At 64.2% G+C, this 14559-nt stretch overlaps 1 protein-coding gene across 1 annotated transcript in view; it reads right to left on the reverse strand.

Moving 5' to 3' along the window:
- Positions 1-219: 219 nt before the first annotated feature.
- NAV1 (neuron navigator 1) overlaps positions 220-14559 on the reverse strand; it is a gene marked incomplete at its 3' end in the record, with an annotated part of 37875 nt that continues 23535 nt past the window's right edge. Inside the window, exons 6-32 of the mRNA XM_079546424.1 lie at positions 11314-11452; positions 10860-11157; positions 9776-10469; positions 9055-9504; positions 8820-8861; positions 8523-8671; positions 7719-7889; positions 7229-7281; positions 7013-7036; positions 6845-6922; positions 6571-6654; positions 6363-6474; positions 5685-5806; positions 5285-5293; positions 3882-4078; positions 3631-3793; positions 3359-3533; positions 3170-3267; positions 2985-3080; positions 2693-2852; positions 2365-2600; positions 2135-2289; positions 1928-1999; positions 1370-1566; positions 1130-1248; positions 793-990; positions 220-315 (exon numbers count right to left, since the gene is read on the reverse strand). Coding sequence (XP_079402550.1) covers positions 220-315; positions 793-990; positions 1130-1248; positions 1370-1566; positions 1928-1999; positions 2135-2289; positions 2365-2600; positions 2693-2852; positions 2985-3080; positions 3170-3267; positions 3359-3533; positions 3631-3793; positions 3882-4078; positions 5285-5293; positions 5685-5806; positions 6363-6474; positions 6571-6654; positions 6845-6922; positions 7013-7036; positions 7229-7281; positions 7719-7889; positions 8523-8671; positions 8820-8861; positions 9055-9504; positions 9776-10469; positions 10860-11157; positions 11314-11452 — 4387 coding nt within the window. The remainder of the gene's footprint in view (positions 316-792; positions 991-1129; positions 1249-1369; positions 1567-1927; positions 2000-2134; positions 2290-2364; positions 2601-2692; positions 2853-2984; positions 3081-3169; positions 3268-3358; positions 3534-3630; positions 3794-3881; positions 4079-5284; positions 5294-5684; positions 5807-6362; positions 6475-6570; positions 6655-6844; positions 6923-7012; positions 7037-7228; positions 7282-7718; positions 7890-8522; positions 8672-8819; positions 8862-9054; positions 9505-9775; positions 10470-10859; positions 11158-11313; positions 11453-14559) is intronic.

Below are 14559 nucleotides of genomic sequence, written 5' to 3' on the forward strand. Positions count from 1 at the left end.
CAGGATTCTCCTACCCCCAAAGAGGGGTGGGGAAGTGGAGCCTCGCACTCTACCACGGCAGAGCTGAGCTTCCCCACGCTGCGCAGAGCTGCACAGGGCTCCGCTCCTCACCGCTCGCTCGCCAGCCCCAGCCCTGCGCTCCAGGCTACCGGAGGAGGAAGAGGAGGAGGAGGGCAGCCCGGCGGCTGCCCCCTGCACCTGGGCCGGCATGTGCGTGCCTCACAGAGTCGATTGCAGGTCGGGATCCACCATGGTTTCACGGTCCGGAGACTCGATGTAGTTGGCGGCTTCCTGGAGCTTCAGCAGCATGGCCATCTGTGGGGAGCAGCGCGTGGCACTCAGCCCAGAATCCTTGCCCTCCCGAAGAGCCCACCCAAGAAGGGGGGGACTTCAGAGAGTAAAGCAAAGCCTGGACGTGCTGCAAACCCTTCCCCCCCACACCTCGTGAGCTGGCCTTGATGCCTATGGCTCAGCATGCGCAGGGGAACGGGCCCTGAGGGATGTGGCTGGAGGGCACGGAGAGATTAAGGTTGGAAGGATCACTGTGATTCTAGGAATGGATGCAGTGGGGACAGGGTGCCAGTTGGACTTGATGTTACCAAAGGTCTTTTCCAAACTCTATGATTTCTATTGGTGCCAGCATCCTGCACCCACCCAGGAAGACCCAACTTTTCTGCATCTCTCAATCAGGGTTTTTACACCAAAAACTAACAGGGAAAGCAATGCTCAGCTCCATGCTGCTCTCCCTCCGCCAGCACCACCCACCCCCTCCCCAGCACACCGCAGCCATACCAGGGGGTCCGCATCCAGGGAGCTGGGCGTTGTGTCTTTGACGGTGCGCTCCTCGGGGGGGGAGACAGTGCTATGGGGTCCGATGGTGGGTGGGGGCAGGTGGTACAGCTTGGACTGGTCTTGCTGTGCTGATGGCCAGGGCAGGGTGTCCCGCACCCACTCCACGGGGTCCTCCCAGGCTGCCTTCTGCCCGTGGACCTGCAGGCAGGGGACAAGAGAGGTGGCACCTGCACACCAAACCTTCACCCCACCCCAAGGGTGCCAGCACAGCCCAGGCGCCACCAGCTCTGAGCTGGGCCCTGCTTTGTGTCCCCACACGCCAGGATGCGCTGGGTACCTTGAGCCCATCCTTCGCCCCCTCCTGCAGGTAAGGGATGATGGAGTTGTTCCACAGGTCAATGAACCAGGTCCGGAAATCCTCGATTCCGATGGGGCAGGACAGGAAGAAGCAGGGACCTGCAGGAGGAGGCAGAGTACAGATGGGAGCTGGGCTCTCTGGCTCCAGCCACCTGCCCCACGCCAGCAAAGCTGCACCCAAAGAAGAAGATGTAGAAGGGAAAGGCGTGCCTGGCCATACCGATGAGGAAGTCGGAGGTGCTGTGCTTCTCCAGGAAGGTGTGCAAGTGGTACCAGAGCTTGGGCACCCAGTCCAGCACACGCAGCAGCTCCTCCTTGTTGGCGTTGACGTCCGTGTCTGACTCCAGCAGCTTCCTCCGCAGGTAGCGCACCAGGAAGCCATTGGCTGGCTCCACGTTGTTGGAGAAGGTCAGCATCCTGGGGGAGACCGGGGTGCTCAGGGATGGGGCTGTCCATGTAAAACAGTGCCTCCGAGCCCCCTTCACGGTCCTCAGACCCTTAGGAGAGGCTCAGGACCCTTAGGAGAGGCTTAGGACCCCCACATGGCCCAAGCCCAGGGGTGAGGCAATCAGACCCTTCTGGGATGGCAGGCAAAGGCACGGGGCTTGGTCCTCATCAGGCTCCCCCACCACAGTATGCGTTCCCGGGACTGCCCAGCAGCAAGGAGTGACAGCCTCTGGCCTCCCCAAGCCCACCAGAACGCTCCCCTGGGATGTATAATCCTAAGGAGTTGGATCCTTACGGGTCTCCTCCATCTTGGGACAGTTTATGTTTCTACCTGAAGCTGAGATGGAGACCATGGTTTGGGGTCATCTTCACAGGCTGGTTGGTGGTCCCGATGATGTAGGGGCTGAGCGAGAGATGGGATCGATGAGAAAAAAGCAGCCTGCATCACTGCCAGCCGCAGCAGAGCCAGGCACATACGTGGCCGTGCCGCCCCGTCTCCAGGAGGCTGTGCAGGATGGGGACACAGCAGAGTTCTCACCATTTGTGGTACTTGCAGGTGAGCGCGCCGTTGACGAGCTCACTGATGGAGCCCGCCTCGCTGAGGTCGTCCAGGAGGATCACCAGGGGCACGTCCGCCGTGCCCGTCTCCCTGTCGATCTGGTTGGCCAGGTTGGAGAGGTACAGCTGCAGGTCCTGCAAACAACGGAGCATTCACTTACGGCCCCAGCATCAAGTGGGACAGCAGCACCGACAGGGACAGTCCCTCACCTTGCAGGACTGCTGGTGCATGTTGAAGGTGCTGACGATGCCCTCGGTGACGTCCCGGCCCGAGCGCTCCACCAGGTACTCGGCCAGCCGGTTGGTCAGGTACGTCTTGCCGGTGCCGCTGGGTCCCGAGAGGATGAGCCGCCGGTGCTTCAGCAGGAGGCTGATGTAATGCTGCATCATGGGCTTGGGGATGAGCGTCTCGAACACCAAGCTGTCCACGCACTTCTCCTTCAAGCCTGCAGGGAGGGACGAGCGTCCCGCTCACACCCTGTGGCACCAGGGGGCAGAGGGAGGACGGCACAGCTGTGGAGTCTCTCTGCTCACCGACCTTTGAGTGTCACCACGATGCTGCTCATGCCCCGGCGGCACAGCGGCAGCTCCGGCGGCTCCGTGTCCAGGACCCGCTTGATGTGGCTGATGCTGTAGCCATAAACAGACTCAGTGCTGAGCCCCAGCGTGGAGGCAGGATCCATCTTGGTGATGTAATCCTGTGAAGACAAAGACGGGTCTGTTAAAGAGCGAGCAGGGCTCAGCAGCTCCCCGAGTCCCCAGTCAGGACCCAGGCATGGAGAAGCAGCGCACGAGGAAGGCTCTCAGAAGAGGAGTCACGACGCTCCTACCTTGAAGACCTGGCAGACAGCCTCATCCAGCATCTTCCAATCCACCTTCCCGCTCACCTTGGTCCAGCCCAGGAAAAACTCTTGTTGCTTGAGGTCCTAGGAGCCAAGGCAGAGGTGTGTGGGGTTGGAGCACAGCATTTTGCCCCACAGGGACAGGTCGGGACTTCTGCACAGCCCACGCTTACCCCCTTGATGATGTGCTGGGGCGGCATGCGCACCACGATCCTCAGCGTCAGCTCATCCTTCTGGGTGCCAGCACTGACGGCGTCCATGGGAGACATGTCTGGGGACAAAGCAGAGGCGGGGGGTCTGAGTACACCCAGCCTGAGCCAGACCTGCACAGCCATCAGCACAGGCAGCTCCGCCATCCCTACCGGCATCCCCCGGGCTGGGGCTGAAGGCATGGCCCAGGGAGAGCCCCAGCGAGCGCCGTGGCGACGAGGAGGCCGACGTGCTGGTGATGTGGCCAGGAATGGATCCTGGCACCGCCGAGGGCCCCGGAGCCACTTTGAGCCGATCGTTCTCCGCCTTCAGGAGATCCACCTCCAGCTGGGGGAAGAAGAGCAGGACGGCCCGGGTGAGCAGCTGTGTGCCGGCAGCGCCCCAGGAGCCACGACAAGGCACTGGGGAGCGCAGCCACCCCCACCTGCATGTTATGCATGGTCTCCCGCAACTGCTCCAGCTGGTGAGCCGAGTTGAGGGCCTCCAGGCGGATGTCCGTCAGCTTCATCTCCTTCTCCCACAGCTCCGAGCGCAGCTCTGACACCTCCTTCTTCTCCGGCTCGCCCTCACCGTGCGCCTGGAAGAGCCTGGGCCAGGGAGAGACCGAGGTGTGCTCAGGGCTGGGGCGGGCGCACAGCCACCCCACGGCCAGCCCTCCTCCCCTGCACCACGCACTCAGCCGTGTCGATGCCCACGGAGGAGGAGGTGGAGGATTTGATGGAGGGCGAGGCGGTCTCGGTGGAGCCGTGCTGGAGCTTGGGGGAGGACGGGGCTGATGAGTCCGGCGTGGCGATCTCCTCAATGTCCGAGTAGGACGAGGCCGACTTGGGCCCCTTCTTGATGCTGAAGGCTTTGTTGAAGGAGCTACGCAGCTACAGGAGACAGAAACACTCCTGTTAGAGACAGCCCTGCAAACGCAGTCCTGGCCCAGCCTCGTGCCCATGCCCACAGGCAGTCTGAACTGGGACCAGACAGCGGGACCACCACTGAGGCAGGACTGCCCACTACAACCACCCCGCTCTGCTGGCACAGCCTCCACCCCAACCAGCACCAACCACAGGACCCACCTCCCAGCCACGCTCCCTCACCAGCACCCACACTGGGGCACCGCACCAGCATCCTGCTCCATCCCAAAGAGCAGACTCCATGCTGGCAGTCACCCAGCAGCCAACCCAGCAAGCAGGACATTGCAGCACCCAGCCACCACAGAGCTGGGTCCTGGGACACCCTGAGCCCCTCTGCATCCTTCTGGAGGTGTGGGGCACGAGGGTGGGCATGCAGCATGCACACAGCACACACACAGTGGCAGACAGATGAGTGGGAAAGGCTGGAGAGAACAGAGGGATGCTGTGCAGGGGCCAAACCATGGCTTACACAGCGCACCTCTGGGACACTGAGCTCACAGAGCATCCCCCTGGGGGGGGGATGTTCCAGTGGGGGTGGATGGAGAAGGGGGTGGAGGGCGGGCAGGATGCAGCCCACCTCCCACTGGCTCCGGAAAAGCTAAGCTGGCATTCCCCAGGAGCAAAACTGTCACAATGGAGAGGATGGGATGGTTCGTGCAAAAACCAAGCTGAGTGCCTGGCTCTGCTGGTGACAATAATATAGTGGGACCTACACGGGCCCTGAGGGGAACAGAGCAACTCAGCCCCACTGGCAGGCTGGGGGTCACCCCTGGGGCCAGCTGAGGAGCTGGGCACCGTGACACCTGGTGCACAGCCCAATGAGGGCAGCACCACACCAATCAGGGCTGCAGTGTCTCCTTTGTGGGGCTGCCCTTGGATGGCTGTGATGCCTGCCCCAAGCAAGAAGAGGACAGACACCATCCATGGGACAGGTCCCCATCTCTGGGACAGGTCCCCATCTCTGGGACAGGGATCTCTGCCAAGCTGCCCAGGGGGTTCAGCCCCTGCCTGAGTTCTGACCCCGCAGGAAGCAACCAAGGTGTGCTCAGCACAAAGCCCTGGGGTTCGTGCCAGTGGGATGCGATGCTCTGTGTCATGAGTGCCTTCCCGTGAAATGGAGCGAGCACCCAGAGCAGGCACAGCATGGGGTGGAGGGCACAGCATAGGACTTACCTCATACACCTGGAAAAAAAGGGATGAGGTCAGCATAGGGGGAAGAGAAACAGAACAAAGCGAGACTTAATCATGCATCCAGCTGGGGGCCACCTGGCCGAGTGCCTGCAGAGCCCCAGGCCAATTCCCCTGCGGGGGCAGGGCTGACAAATGGGAGAGACCACAAGGAACAGCTGTGCAGGATAAGAGCTGGAAAACTCCTGGAGGAGCTGGGGAAGCCCTGGCCCCAGGCAGCACAGGACAAGCCCGTGGTGCTCTGTGCTCCTTGCCAGTGCTGTGCCCAGGGGACAGAGGGGACCAACACCACGAAGTCACAACAGAGTGAGTGCAGCTGGCTCATAGGGCTGAGCCCACCCAGACCCCGCACCCCGTCCCCACGCCTGCCCCCTGCCCAACCCACCCAGCTCTTCTTCTTCTTCTTCTTGGCATCGGCATCTTTGCTGCTGCCAATGCTGGAGTGGCTGGTGATGCTGTTGAGGCTGGAGATGCTGTCGGAGGAGTTCTGCCGCTTGATGCGCAGCTCTGGGGCCACCAAGGGAAAGCAGACAAGGGGAGAGACCAAGAAGGGAGCGATTAAACTGCATCTATCCAGTACCAGAGCCGTCACATATTCCCAACCCACCTGCAATCCGCCCCTTCTCCCCCTGGCCCACCCAAACCAGGCAGGAAGGGGACATGAGGTGCTGACAACCAGGGACGTGCACAGAGCAGACACTGTTCCCCTCAGGTTCCAGGCTGCCTCCCTGCCAGCACCCCACACACACAGTGGGACCTGGAGGTAAGAAACACTTGAGCATTTGTGAGAATAAAGCCAAGATGAGGAGCTAGGAACATACTGGTGGCAACAGGCCCAGTGAGGGGAGGTCTGGGGGAGGACAACCATCCCATTCCCCACACACCAGCACCAAGACCTGCGATGACAGTTCTGGCTGTGACACACAGGCATTGGGAACCCCAGGTGGAGAAGAGCCCAAGGAACCCCAAACAGCTGACTCAACCCAGATGCCAGCTCCTAACCGCACAGCTGAGGCTCTCGAGGTCACAGCCCCCTGGTGGCCAGCAGACCAGCATGCCTTACCTTTGGGAGCAACATCGGTGCCATTCAGGGCACCCTGGATCACAGCTTGGGCCTCCGAGTTTTTCTTCTTCAGGAAATCAATGGTCTCCCGCAGGTCCAGCAGCTCCGTGTCCTGCAGGAGCAGAGCCAGGAGTCACAGAGCGCATCCCAGTGGTGCAGGAGAACTCCCAGAGCACCCCCAGCTCCGGCACCCTGAGCACCCACCCACCTTCTCCTCAGCGGTCTCGGCCAGGTGCCGCAGGCGGGACGTCATGCTCACCAGGCTCTGCTCAAAAGCTGCCACCAGGTTGGCCTGGGAGAGATGGAGAGAAGGGTGAGCATCTGCAGCCCCAGGGCTGCTCAGTGCAGGTGGCAGGGAGCAGCAGAGGAGACTCCTCCTGGGGCAAAGAAGAGGAGCCTGGAGCAGAGCCCACGGCAGGTCAGCTCCTAAGGGAACCAGAGTGGAGGTGAGCATCAGCCCCACACATCCTGCAGGAACTCACGTTAGCAGACAGCTGGGATGTCAGCGTGGCCACCTTCTCCTGCGAGGACTCCAACTCGCGACGCAGCTTGCGGATTTGCTGCAAGGAGAGAGCAGAGGGGTGAGAGGGGCCGTGCGCTCACAGCGGCTGTGGGTGGGGACCAAGTAGCAGCGCTGGGCACGGGCTCACCTCAGACTGCATCTTCTCCTCAGCCTGGCAGCGTGAGGGCAGAGAGAGACAGACAGAGGCAGGCAGTCAGGAGGGCAGCGAGGCGCAGACAGGCTCAGCACGGGACAGAGGACATGCACGGAGCCCCCCCGCATAGCTCAGCATCATTTTCCCCCCCTCGGACCCCCCAGCCCATAGCCATGCAATGAGGAGGCGCAGCCCGGCGGCAGCTCTTACGGAGGAGTAGGTGGAGGATGCGCTGGAGGCCAGGGACAGCACCGATCCATGAACTGCAACACAGCAAAACCCAGTGTGTCAAGAGACTGAGTGCTGCCTGGGGTTAAAGGCACAGGATAATGCCACAGGGGCTCTGCAAAGAGCCCAGAGTGGGGACAGAGCTGCAGGACGCTGCCCGCTCCTCGGCACTCGGCCAGCATCCTCCTGCCTGGGCACACGGCAGGGAGCACCCTCCACCTGCTCTGACTGAGCCTGAGGCTCTGCCACCCATGCTGGATGCTCGGGTTCCCCGTCCCCGGTGCCAACCCAAGGCCACCGGGCACCTCCAGCCACTCAGCAGGGCTCCAACCTGCCCAGCAGCACCTGCACGGGTCGGGATGCACTGCGCTGATGCTGATGCCTGGATGCAGCAGCCCCTCCAGCAGAGCCCAGAAAAAGTGGCGAGGGCCTGGGGAGCCCCACAGCCCCTCCATCCCAAGCATACTCTCACCGTCATCCACAGGGTCCCGGAAGGAGCCCGAGCGGATCATGCCCTTGGGTTTGTCTGCCAGGGAGAGGGTGCTGCCCATCTGGGAGGTGCTGTACAGCTCAAAGGTGGAGTCGTGGGTGGGGATGCTGTTGGAGCGGGTGATCCGTGGGGTGGTGGTGGCAGTGGGGCTCACTGCAAGGAGAAGGGAGGGGAGAGGAGGGGTCAGAGCCGGGCAGGGGATTGGGATGGGGAAGCGGGGCTGGAAGTGGACCTGGGGAGCCGGGATGGGGAAAGGAAGCAGGGATTGCAGTCCCAAAGCAGGAGGACGGGAGGAAAGCTAAAAAGCAGGTTTACGCAGGGAAGACTGGTAAGCTGTACCCAAGGCAATGCCTCCTGGTGAACATGGAGCTGAGAAATCCACCAAGCTGGGCACAGCTGGTGCCACTGTGCAGGAGGCCGTCACCTCCGGGTGCAGTGTGATGCACCCCATCACCTGCTGCCAGCCCCAGTCCCTTTGCCTGAGTCCCCCAGACCCTCCTGGGACACATATGTCCCAGCGAGAACGCAGCAGGGCTCCGCTTTGCACCCCCAGAGGAGCATGCAGGGCACCGAGGATGAGTCGGATGCCCTGAAGCAAAGCCATCGGCCCCCAGCCACAACCCAGAACCTCAGTGGGGCAAAAGGAATGGGAAGAGAGCTGGGTGTGCCAAAAAAACAACAAAATATCGACCCTAGGCTCTGGAGCAGGGGGATGTCCCAGCAACAAACCGGGGCATCGGGGCACAGAGGGACCCAGGCTGGCACAAGGAGGAGGTGGGCACTGACCGATGCTGGTGAGCGGACCCTTCCCAACCAGAGCCATGGGGAGGGCGGGAGGTGAGGGCAGCTCCGGCTGATCATCCGCTTCGGGCAGCCCTCCAATGGTGTGCGAGTGGCGGCGCTCCTTGGCCTCCTCCTGGGAGTGCAGCTGGTACCTGGAGCAGAGCATGGAGTGAGATGGTGCGGACACCTCCCCACCTCCTGCCCGCCTGCCCTGCAGCACAGCCAGCCCCACACTGCTGGGTGCTCTGCCCACCCATCCACCCAACCTGTGCCACCCAAAAGCCACGTGGACCCTTTTACCTCAGCCCCTTCTTGGGCAGCGTGTTCCTGTCACGGTTGGTGCTGGAAGGGAAGGGAAGATCAGTCACCTCCCTGCACAGACAGGGGAATGTGATGAGGCAGCTAGGGGCTGGGTGACAGGAGGGGGATGCACGTTTCCCCCCAGAATGAACCTCTGAAGCAAGCAAACGCCAGAGGAGGATGATGATGGACAGGGTTATGGGGTTGAGTCTTGCTGCCCACCCTCTGCCCATACCTGTCCAGGTGTGCAAGCCGGGGGCTGCCGCTCCAGCCCAGCTCACCCGCCTCCTCCTCTTCCTCTGTGCTGGCAGGGGGGACAGCAGCAGGGCTGGGGGTGGCGGTGCTGCCCCCCGAAAAGGCACTGGGCAGGCTCATGGGCATCTGCAGGGACTCCATGCTGCGATGCAGGCCGGAGAGTTTAGGGTACATCCTGCCCTCCTTGGGGACGCTGAAGCCGCCCATGAGCTCCAGGCCCTGGGAGAAGCTGGCCGAGTTGATGTTGAGGATGGGAGCAGGACTGGGGCTGAAGCAGGGTGTCAGATGCCCCCCAGCTGGGTGCAGGTCCTGGAGCTTGGCAGTGTGTGGGGGATGCAGCTCGCTGGAGGAGGGCAAGTCCAGGCTGTTGGAGTTGACCTTGTCCAAGTTGGCCAATGAGGGAGGCTTCACGTAGGTTTTGGCAGCCGCTCTGGGGTAAAAAACGGATGAGACAAAGTGAGAGCAGGCACTGGGTGCAACATCCCAAAGGACCCGGTTCAAGTAAAGCACAGATATGGCACTGAGAGGCATGGGTGGGTGGGCACGGGTTGGGTTTGGTGGGCCTAGGGGTCTTCTCCAACCTTAATGACTCTGTGGGTGGGTACGGTGATGATGGGTTGATGGTTTGACTTGATGACCTCAGAGGTCTTTTCCAGCTTTAATGATTCTATGATTCTAGATTCTAGGTGGGAGGATCATACCTGAGGGGGGTGGGGGGCAGCTCAGCCACCTTGGCCGCCGGCGGGAGGTTGGCCTGGGCTTTGGGGGTGCTCTCAGGAGAGCCGACGCTCTTCAGCGTCACGCACTCGGAGTCCAGCGCTACGGCCTTGGCCTTGGCCTTCTCCTTCTCCCGGTCCGTCTGGTTCACGGGGGCCGGCGTGCCACGGCCAGCACCGATCTTGGACGGCTCCTTGAGCCGCGACACCGTGATGCTGGCCTGCTTGGTGCTGAGCAGGCTGGGATCGATGCTGCTGCTGACCGGCCGGTTAGCGCCGCGGCCACCGGTCACACTCATGGAGCTGGACTTGGCCGGCCGGGGCAGACTGCGGTACTGGATGTTGGTGCGAGCCCCCGGGGCCAGGAAGCCGGGCTCGGCCGCGTTGGAGACATCCAGGCTTGTTTTCCGCCCGCTGACCGGCTTGACGGGGATACCGGAGCTCTTCTGGATCTTGCCCAGCGTTGCTGAGCCCCCGGCTTGCATGACAGTGGCAGTGCCGGTGGCCGGGGCCGGTTTCTTGTAGCCAAAGGAGCTGGAGGCTGAGGGGCGCGTGAGACCCGAGGGCGGCTTCTTGGCATCGCCGACGCGATCGCGGCCAGCGTCAGAGGAGGAGCGCTGCAGCCCCGTGCTCTTCACCGACAGCTTGCTCTTATCGGTGGCTTTGGTCTCGGGTTTGCCTGGTGGGGAAGGAAGGATGAGTGAGCGGGGAGGTCTGAGGGACAGTTAGGTGCAAAACAATTCAGAGCTGAGGGAAGCAATGGAGATGGGAAAGCAGAGATGACAGAGAGGAAGGAACAGTTGGGTTGGAAGGGACCTTAAACATCACCCAGCCCCGATCCCTGCCGTGGGCTGGGTGCCCCCCTTCAGCTCAGGCTGCCCAGGACCCATCCCTGGCCCCAGGCACCTCCAGGGATGGGGCACCCACAGCTCTGGGCAGCAGTGCCAGGGCCTCACCGTGCTCTGAGTAAAGGATTTCCCCCCATATCTAATCATAACCTCCCCTCTTCCCATCTAACCCCACCACCTCCCCCCCGGAGGAGCCGTGCCGTGCCCCATCCCAGCCTCACCTGCCACTTTGAGGGTGCTCTGGGCCGTGTGGGTGATGGGAGAGGTCACTGCCACCGGTGGGGTTTTGCCCTTCTTGAGGGAGCCGGGGGTGCCCAGGCTGACCGGCTTCTTCAGCTCTCCACCCTTGGAACCCTCCTCGCAGCTCTCTGCAGGCTCCCGCCGCCACTTGGAGGAGCCGTGCTCCATCTTGAGGCTGCTGCTGTCGTAGTCCAGCTTCTTGGGCGCCTTCTCGTCCGCCTCGCCGTACCAGCTCAGCCCGCTCTCCGCCAGCGAGCGCTTCTCAGAGTCGGTGCGCAGCTGTGGGCAGAACGGAGCCATGGGTGCACCAGGGGATGGGGGGCACCAGGCACCCAAGGGTGCTCACAGCCCCACTGGGTCACCGCGCCATGGCTCTGCTGTGCCTCGGTTTCCCCACACGGTGCCACGCTGCCCGGAGGGGATGGCAGCACCTACCGCTATGGCTGAGTTCCTGCGCGAGGCCGTGGGGGTGGAGGGCAGGGAGTTGAGCGAGGAGCTGGCATTGAACTCCTCCGAGCTGAGGTTGTCAGAGGCATCGCTGAGGCCGCTGCTGATGGAGCTGCTCTCATCCCAGCTGCAATGGCACAGCCAGCGTCACCCCCCGGCCCGGCCGTTCCCCACCACCCACCGGCTTCGCTCCACCCCGGGGCTCCAACCTCAGCCCCGTCAGCCTGGCAGGGAGCCGACGCTTGGCAGCCACAGATGGCTGCAGCCCAGCCTGGCAGAGCCTTCAAACCCCGCGATTTCCCCACTAAGGCCCCAGAGAGATGTTTTATGGACGCGGCAGCACGGGGGGCCACCACCTGCACCGGGGCTGGCACCGAGCCCCCTGCAAGCGGTCCCACCCAGAGGGTAGGGAGGATTCCCAGAAAGGGCAGGGACCCAACACGGAGCACATCATCCAAGCACCCTGCAGCCTCCACCCTTCCTTGGCTGCCCAGCGCCCGCAGGGACGCAGCACCTCCGTGTGCCCCAACAGCTGCTCCGTGCCGAGGGCGCAGCAGAGCGTGCACAAGCCCATCTCCAGGGCTGTCACTCAGCACGGGCGTCTTCCAGCAGGGTGAGCACAGCCCCTTTCAGGTCAACGGCTCAGTAGGTCAGCGAGGCCCCCGCAGCCCTGAATTGGGCTGGGAGGGAGAAGCAGTGGTGGAGGAGAAGGGAGCAGAGCCGCGGGGTCCCCAGCAGAAGAGTCTGCACCGCAGCACCGGCATCACAGAAAAGCAGGAGCCCAACAAGCAGCAGCAGCTGGGGAACTGAGAAGCATCACACAAGTGACACAGCAGCCCTGGGGACAGGGCAGGCAGGGATGGCACCCACCAAACATCTCTGCCACCTGGGGTCCAGGGACACCCAAACACAGGGATGGAGCCACACAGCAAGCCAAGTTAGCTCAGTGTCCTGCAGCACAGCACCAGGTGCTGGGCTGGGGGCTGCAAACCCCTACCCGTGAGTGGGGAGCGAGCTCTGCCAGAAATGAAGGGTGCTGGGGTCACTGAGCTGGAAATCCCAGGGGAGCCAGAACACGACCGGGAAGCACACAGAGCTTCCTGCGGGGCTGCACAGCGGATGCCCGCCCCCACGGCAGGGGGTCGGGATGAGCCGTCCCACCCCACACGGTCCCCAGGAGCACAGCTGTTGTCATGCACCGCAGATTCATGGATGGGCGAGCAGAGTCCGGCCCCGGGGCAGAGGCCCCAGCACGTCTTGGGAGATCCCACAGCCGCTGCAGACCCCGGCAGGGCACCGCGAGATCCAAGTCCTGCCCCTGCTGGCCTTCCCAAACACAGGGACCGGAACGGACACAGCCCCCTGCATCCCTGCAGAGGAGCACCGCTGCCCAGGAAGGGATTTAATTACAACCACGTGCCCAGGAAGTGCCACGGGGCTGCCCGGCTCCCACCACCGGCCCAGCTCTGGGGATTTCTCACCGGGACAGAAATCCCCAAAACACAAAGCAGAACTCCTCCACCACCCCGCATCAGCATCTCTCGGTACCAACCCCGCAGCAGGCAGCACTCCAGCACGGCACGGAGCTGGGGCAGAGCCCTGGGGAGCTGCACCCCTGGATGTGACTGAGCCCAAGGTGGGTCTCTGCAGCTCCCCCCAGCCCAGCGGGGCTGACGCCAAAAGGTCTCCCGACCTCACACGGAGGCTCAGGGTGTTGGCATACACAGAACTCCCGTTACATAGGAACAGGGCTGGGGGAACCCAACACCCCCAAACCCCCACGTTCCAGGGCATCCAGCTCTCCAAGCACTTCCCAGCTCCACCAAGCCCCAGCACAGCTGCAGGGTACAGGAAACGTCCTCAGAGCACTCAGTGCCTCCAGCCGGCACGCAAAGGGGTCCCCAAAACCGAGCACTGCACCGGGGCAATCACCCTGCAAGGAAAGCATCACCCCGGGCAGTGACGGCTCCCGGCTGAACGCACGCAGCCAACCCGCGATGGGCAAAACCAGCGGTCCTGCAGCCAAGGTCACCCTGCAACCCCCCCGCGAGCAGCAGCCACGGCACCGCACCGCAGCGAGCGCTGCAAACCCTGTGAAGGAGCCGGGCGGGCGCCCAGGGGACCTCCGGGGGGACGCCGTGCCCCGGGGGGGCGGCAGCCCCCGGGCGATGGGCGGCGCGGGGCACCCCGACGTGCCGCGGTCCCGGGGCTGCGCCGCGGGGCTGTGCGGGCAGCGGGGTCAGAGCTCAGCCCGGCTTTGTGCCGCACGCCCGCAGCCCCTCCATCTTAGCGGCGATCCGCGCGCCGGCACCGCGCCGAGCCCAGCCCGCACCCAGCCCGCAACCCGGCACCGGGAGCCGCGGGGATCGCGGGCGGGGCCGCGCCGCGCTCCCCCGGTGCAACCGACACAAAGCCCTCCCGCGGCTCGGCCCCGGGGCTCCGGGCCCTGCAGACAAAGCCCCGCGCCCCGGAGCCGCCGCACCGCCGGGCCGGGAGCCGCCCGCCCGCAATGCGCCCGCCCCGCCCCGAGCCGCGCCGCGTCCGCCGGTGCCGGTCCCGATGCGATGCGGTGCCGGGCCCTACCTGGCGACCAGGCGCGGGGCGCGGCGCGGCCTCCCGGCCCGCAGCATGCTGCTGCCCGTGGCTGCGGCCCCGCGGGCGCGGCGGGAGGGGCGGCGGCGGCGGGACCGCCCCACCGCGTTAAAGCGGCAGCGGCGGCGGCGGCCCGGCCCGGCTCGGCGACAAAGGGACCCGCTCGGCACCGCTCGGCTTCCCTCGGCCCATCGAAATGGGGTTGGGGTCCCACCCACCGGCCGACACGGCCTCCCCCAATCGCGGCCCACGGCCCTGCGGTGCCCCCCAGTGAACCCCACATCCCTGCAGGCAGCTCCAGGTCCAGCCCACGTGAGCAGCATCCCCAGCCTCACAGCGCCTCAAGCCGCCCCCTCCCCACAGCTCCTGGCACCCCCCGGCCCAGCGCCCCCAGCACAACCCTCAGCACGGCCCCCGTTACTCCACCACCACCTCCCGTGCTCCCAGCACCCCCGGTTTGCAGCCCCGGAGCCTCTTGGGCTCAACCCTCGTGCCGCGTGCACAGGGGGGCTGCGTCAGGACCCCCCCGCGCCCCGTGTGCACGGCAGCACGGACCCTCTGCATCTGTTTTGTGGCTGCCCCCGGGCACGGCGCACGCTGGGACCTCTTCGCCCGCAGCGGGCAGAGAGGGTTAAGTGCAGC

The sequence above is a fragment of the Tetrao urogallus genome, assembly GCF_951394365.1.
Source record: "Tetrao urogallus genome assembly, chromosome: 24".
NCBI lineage: Eukaryota > Metazoa > Chordata > Aves > Galliformes > Phasianidae > Tetrao > Tetrao urogallus.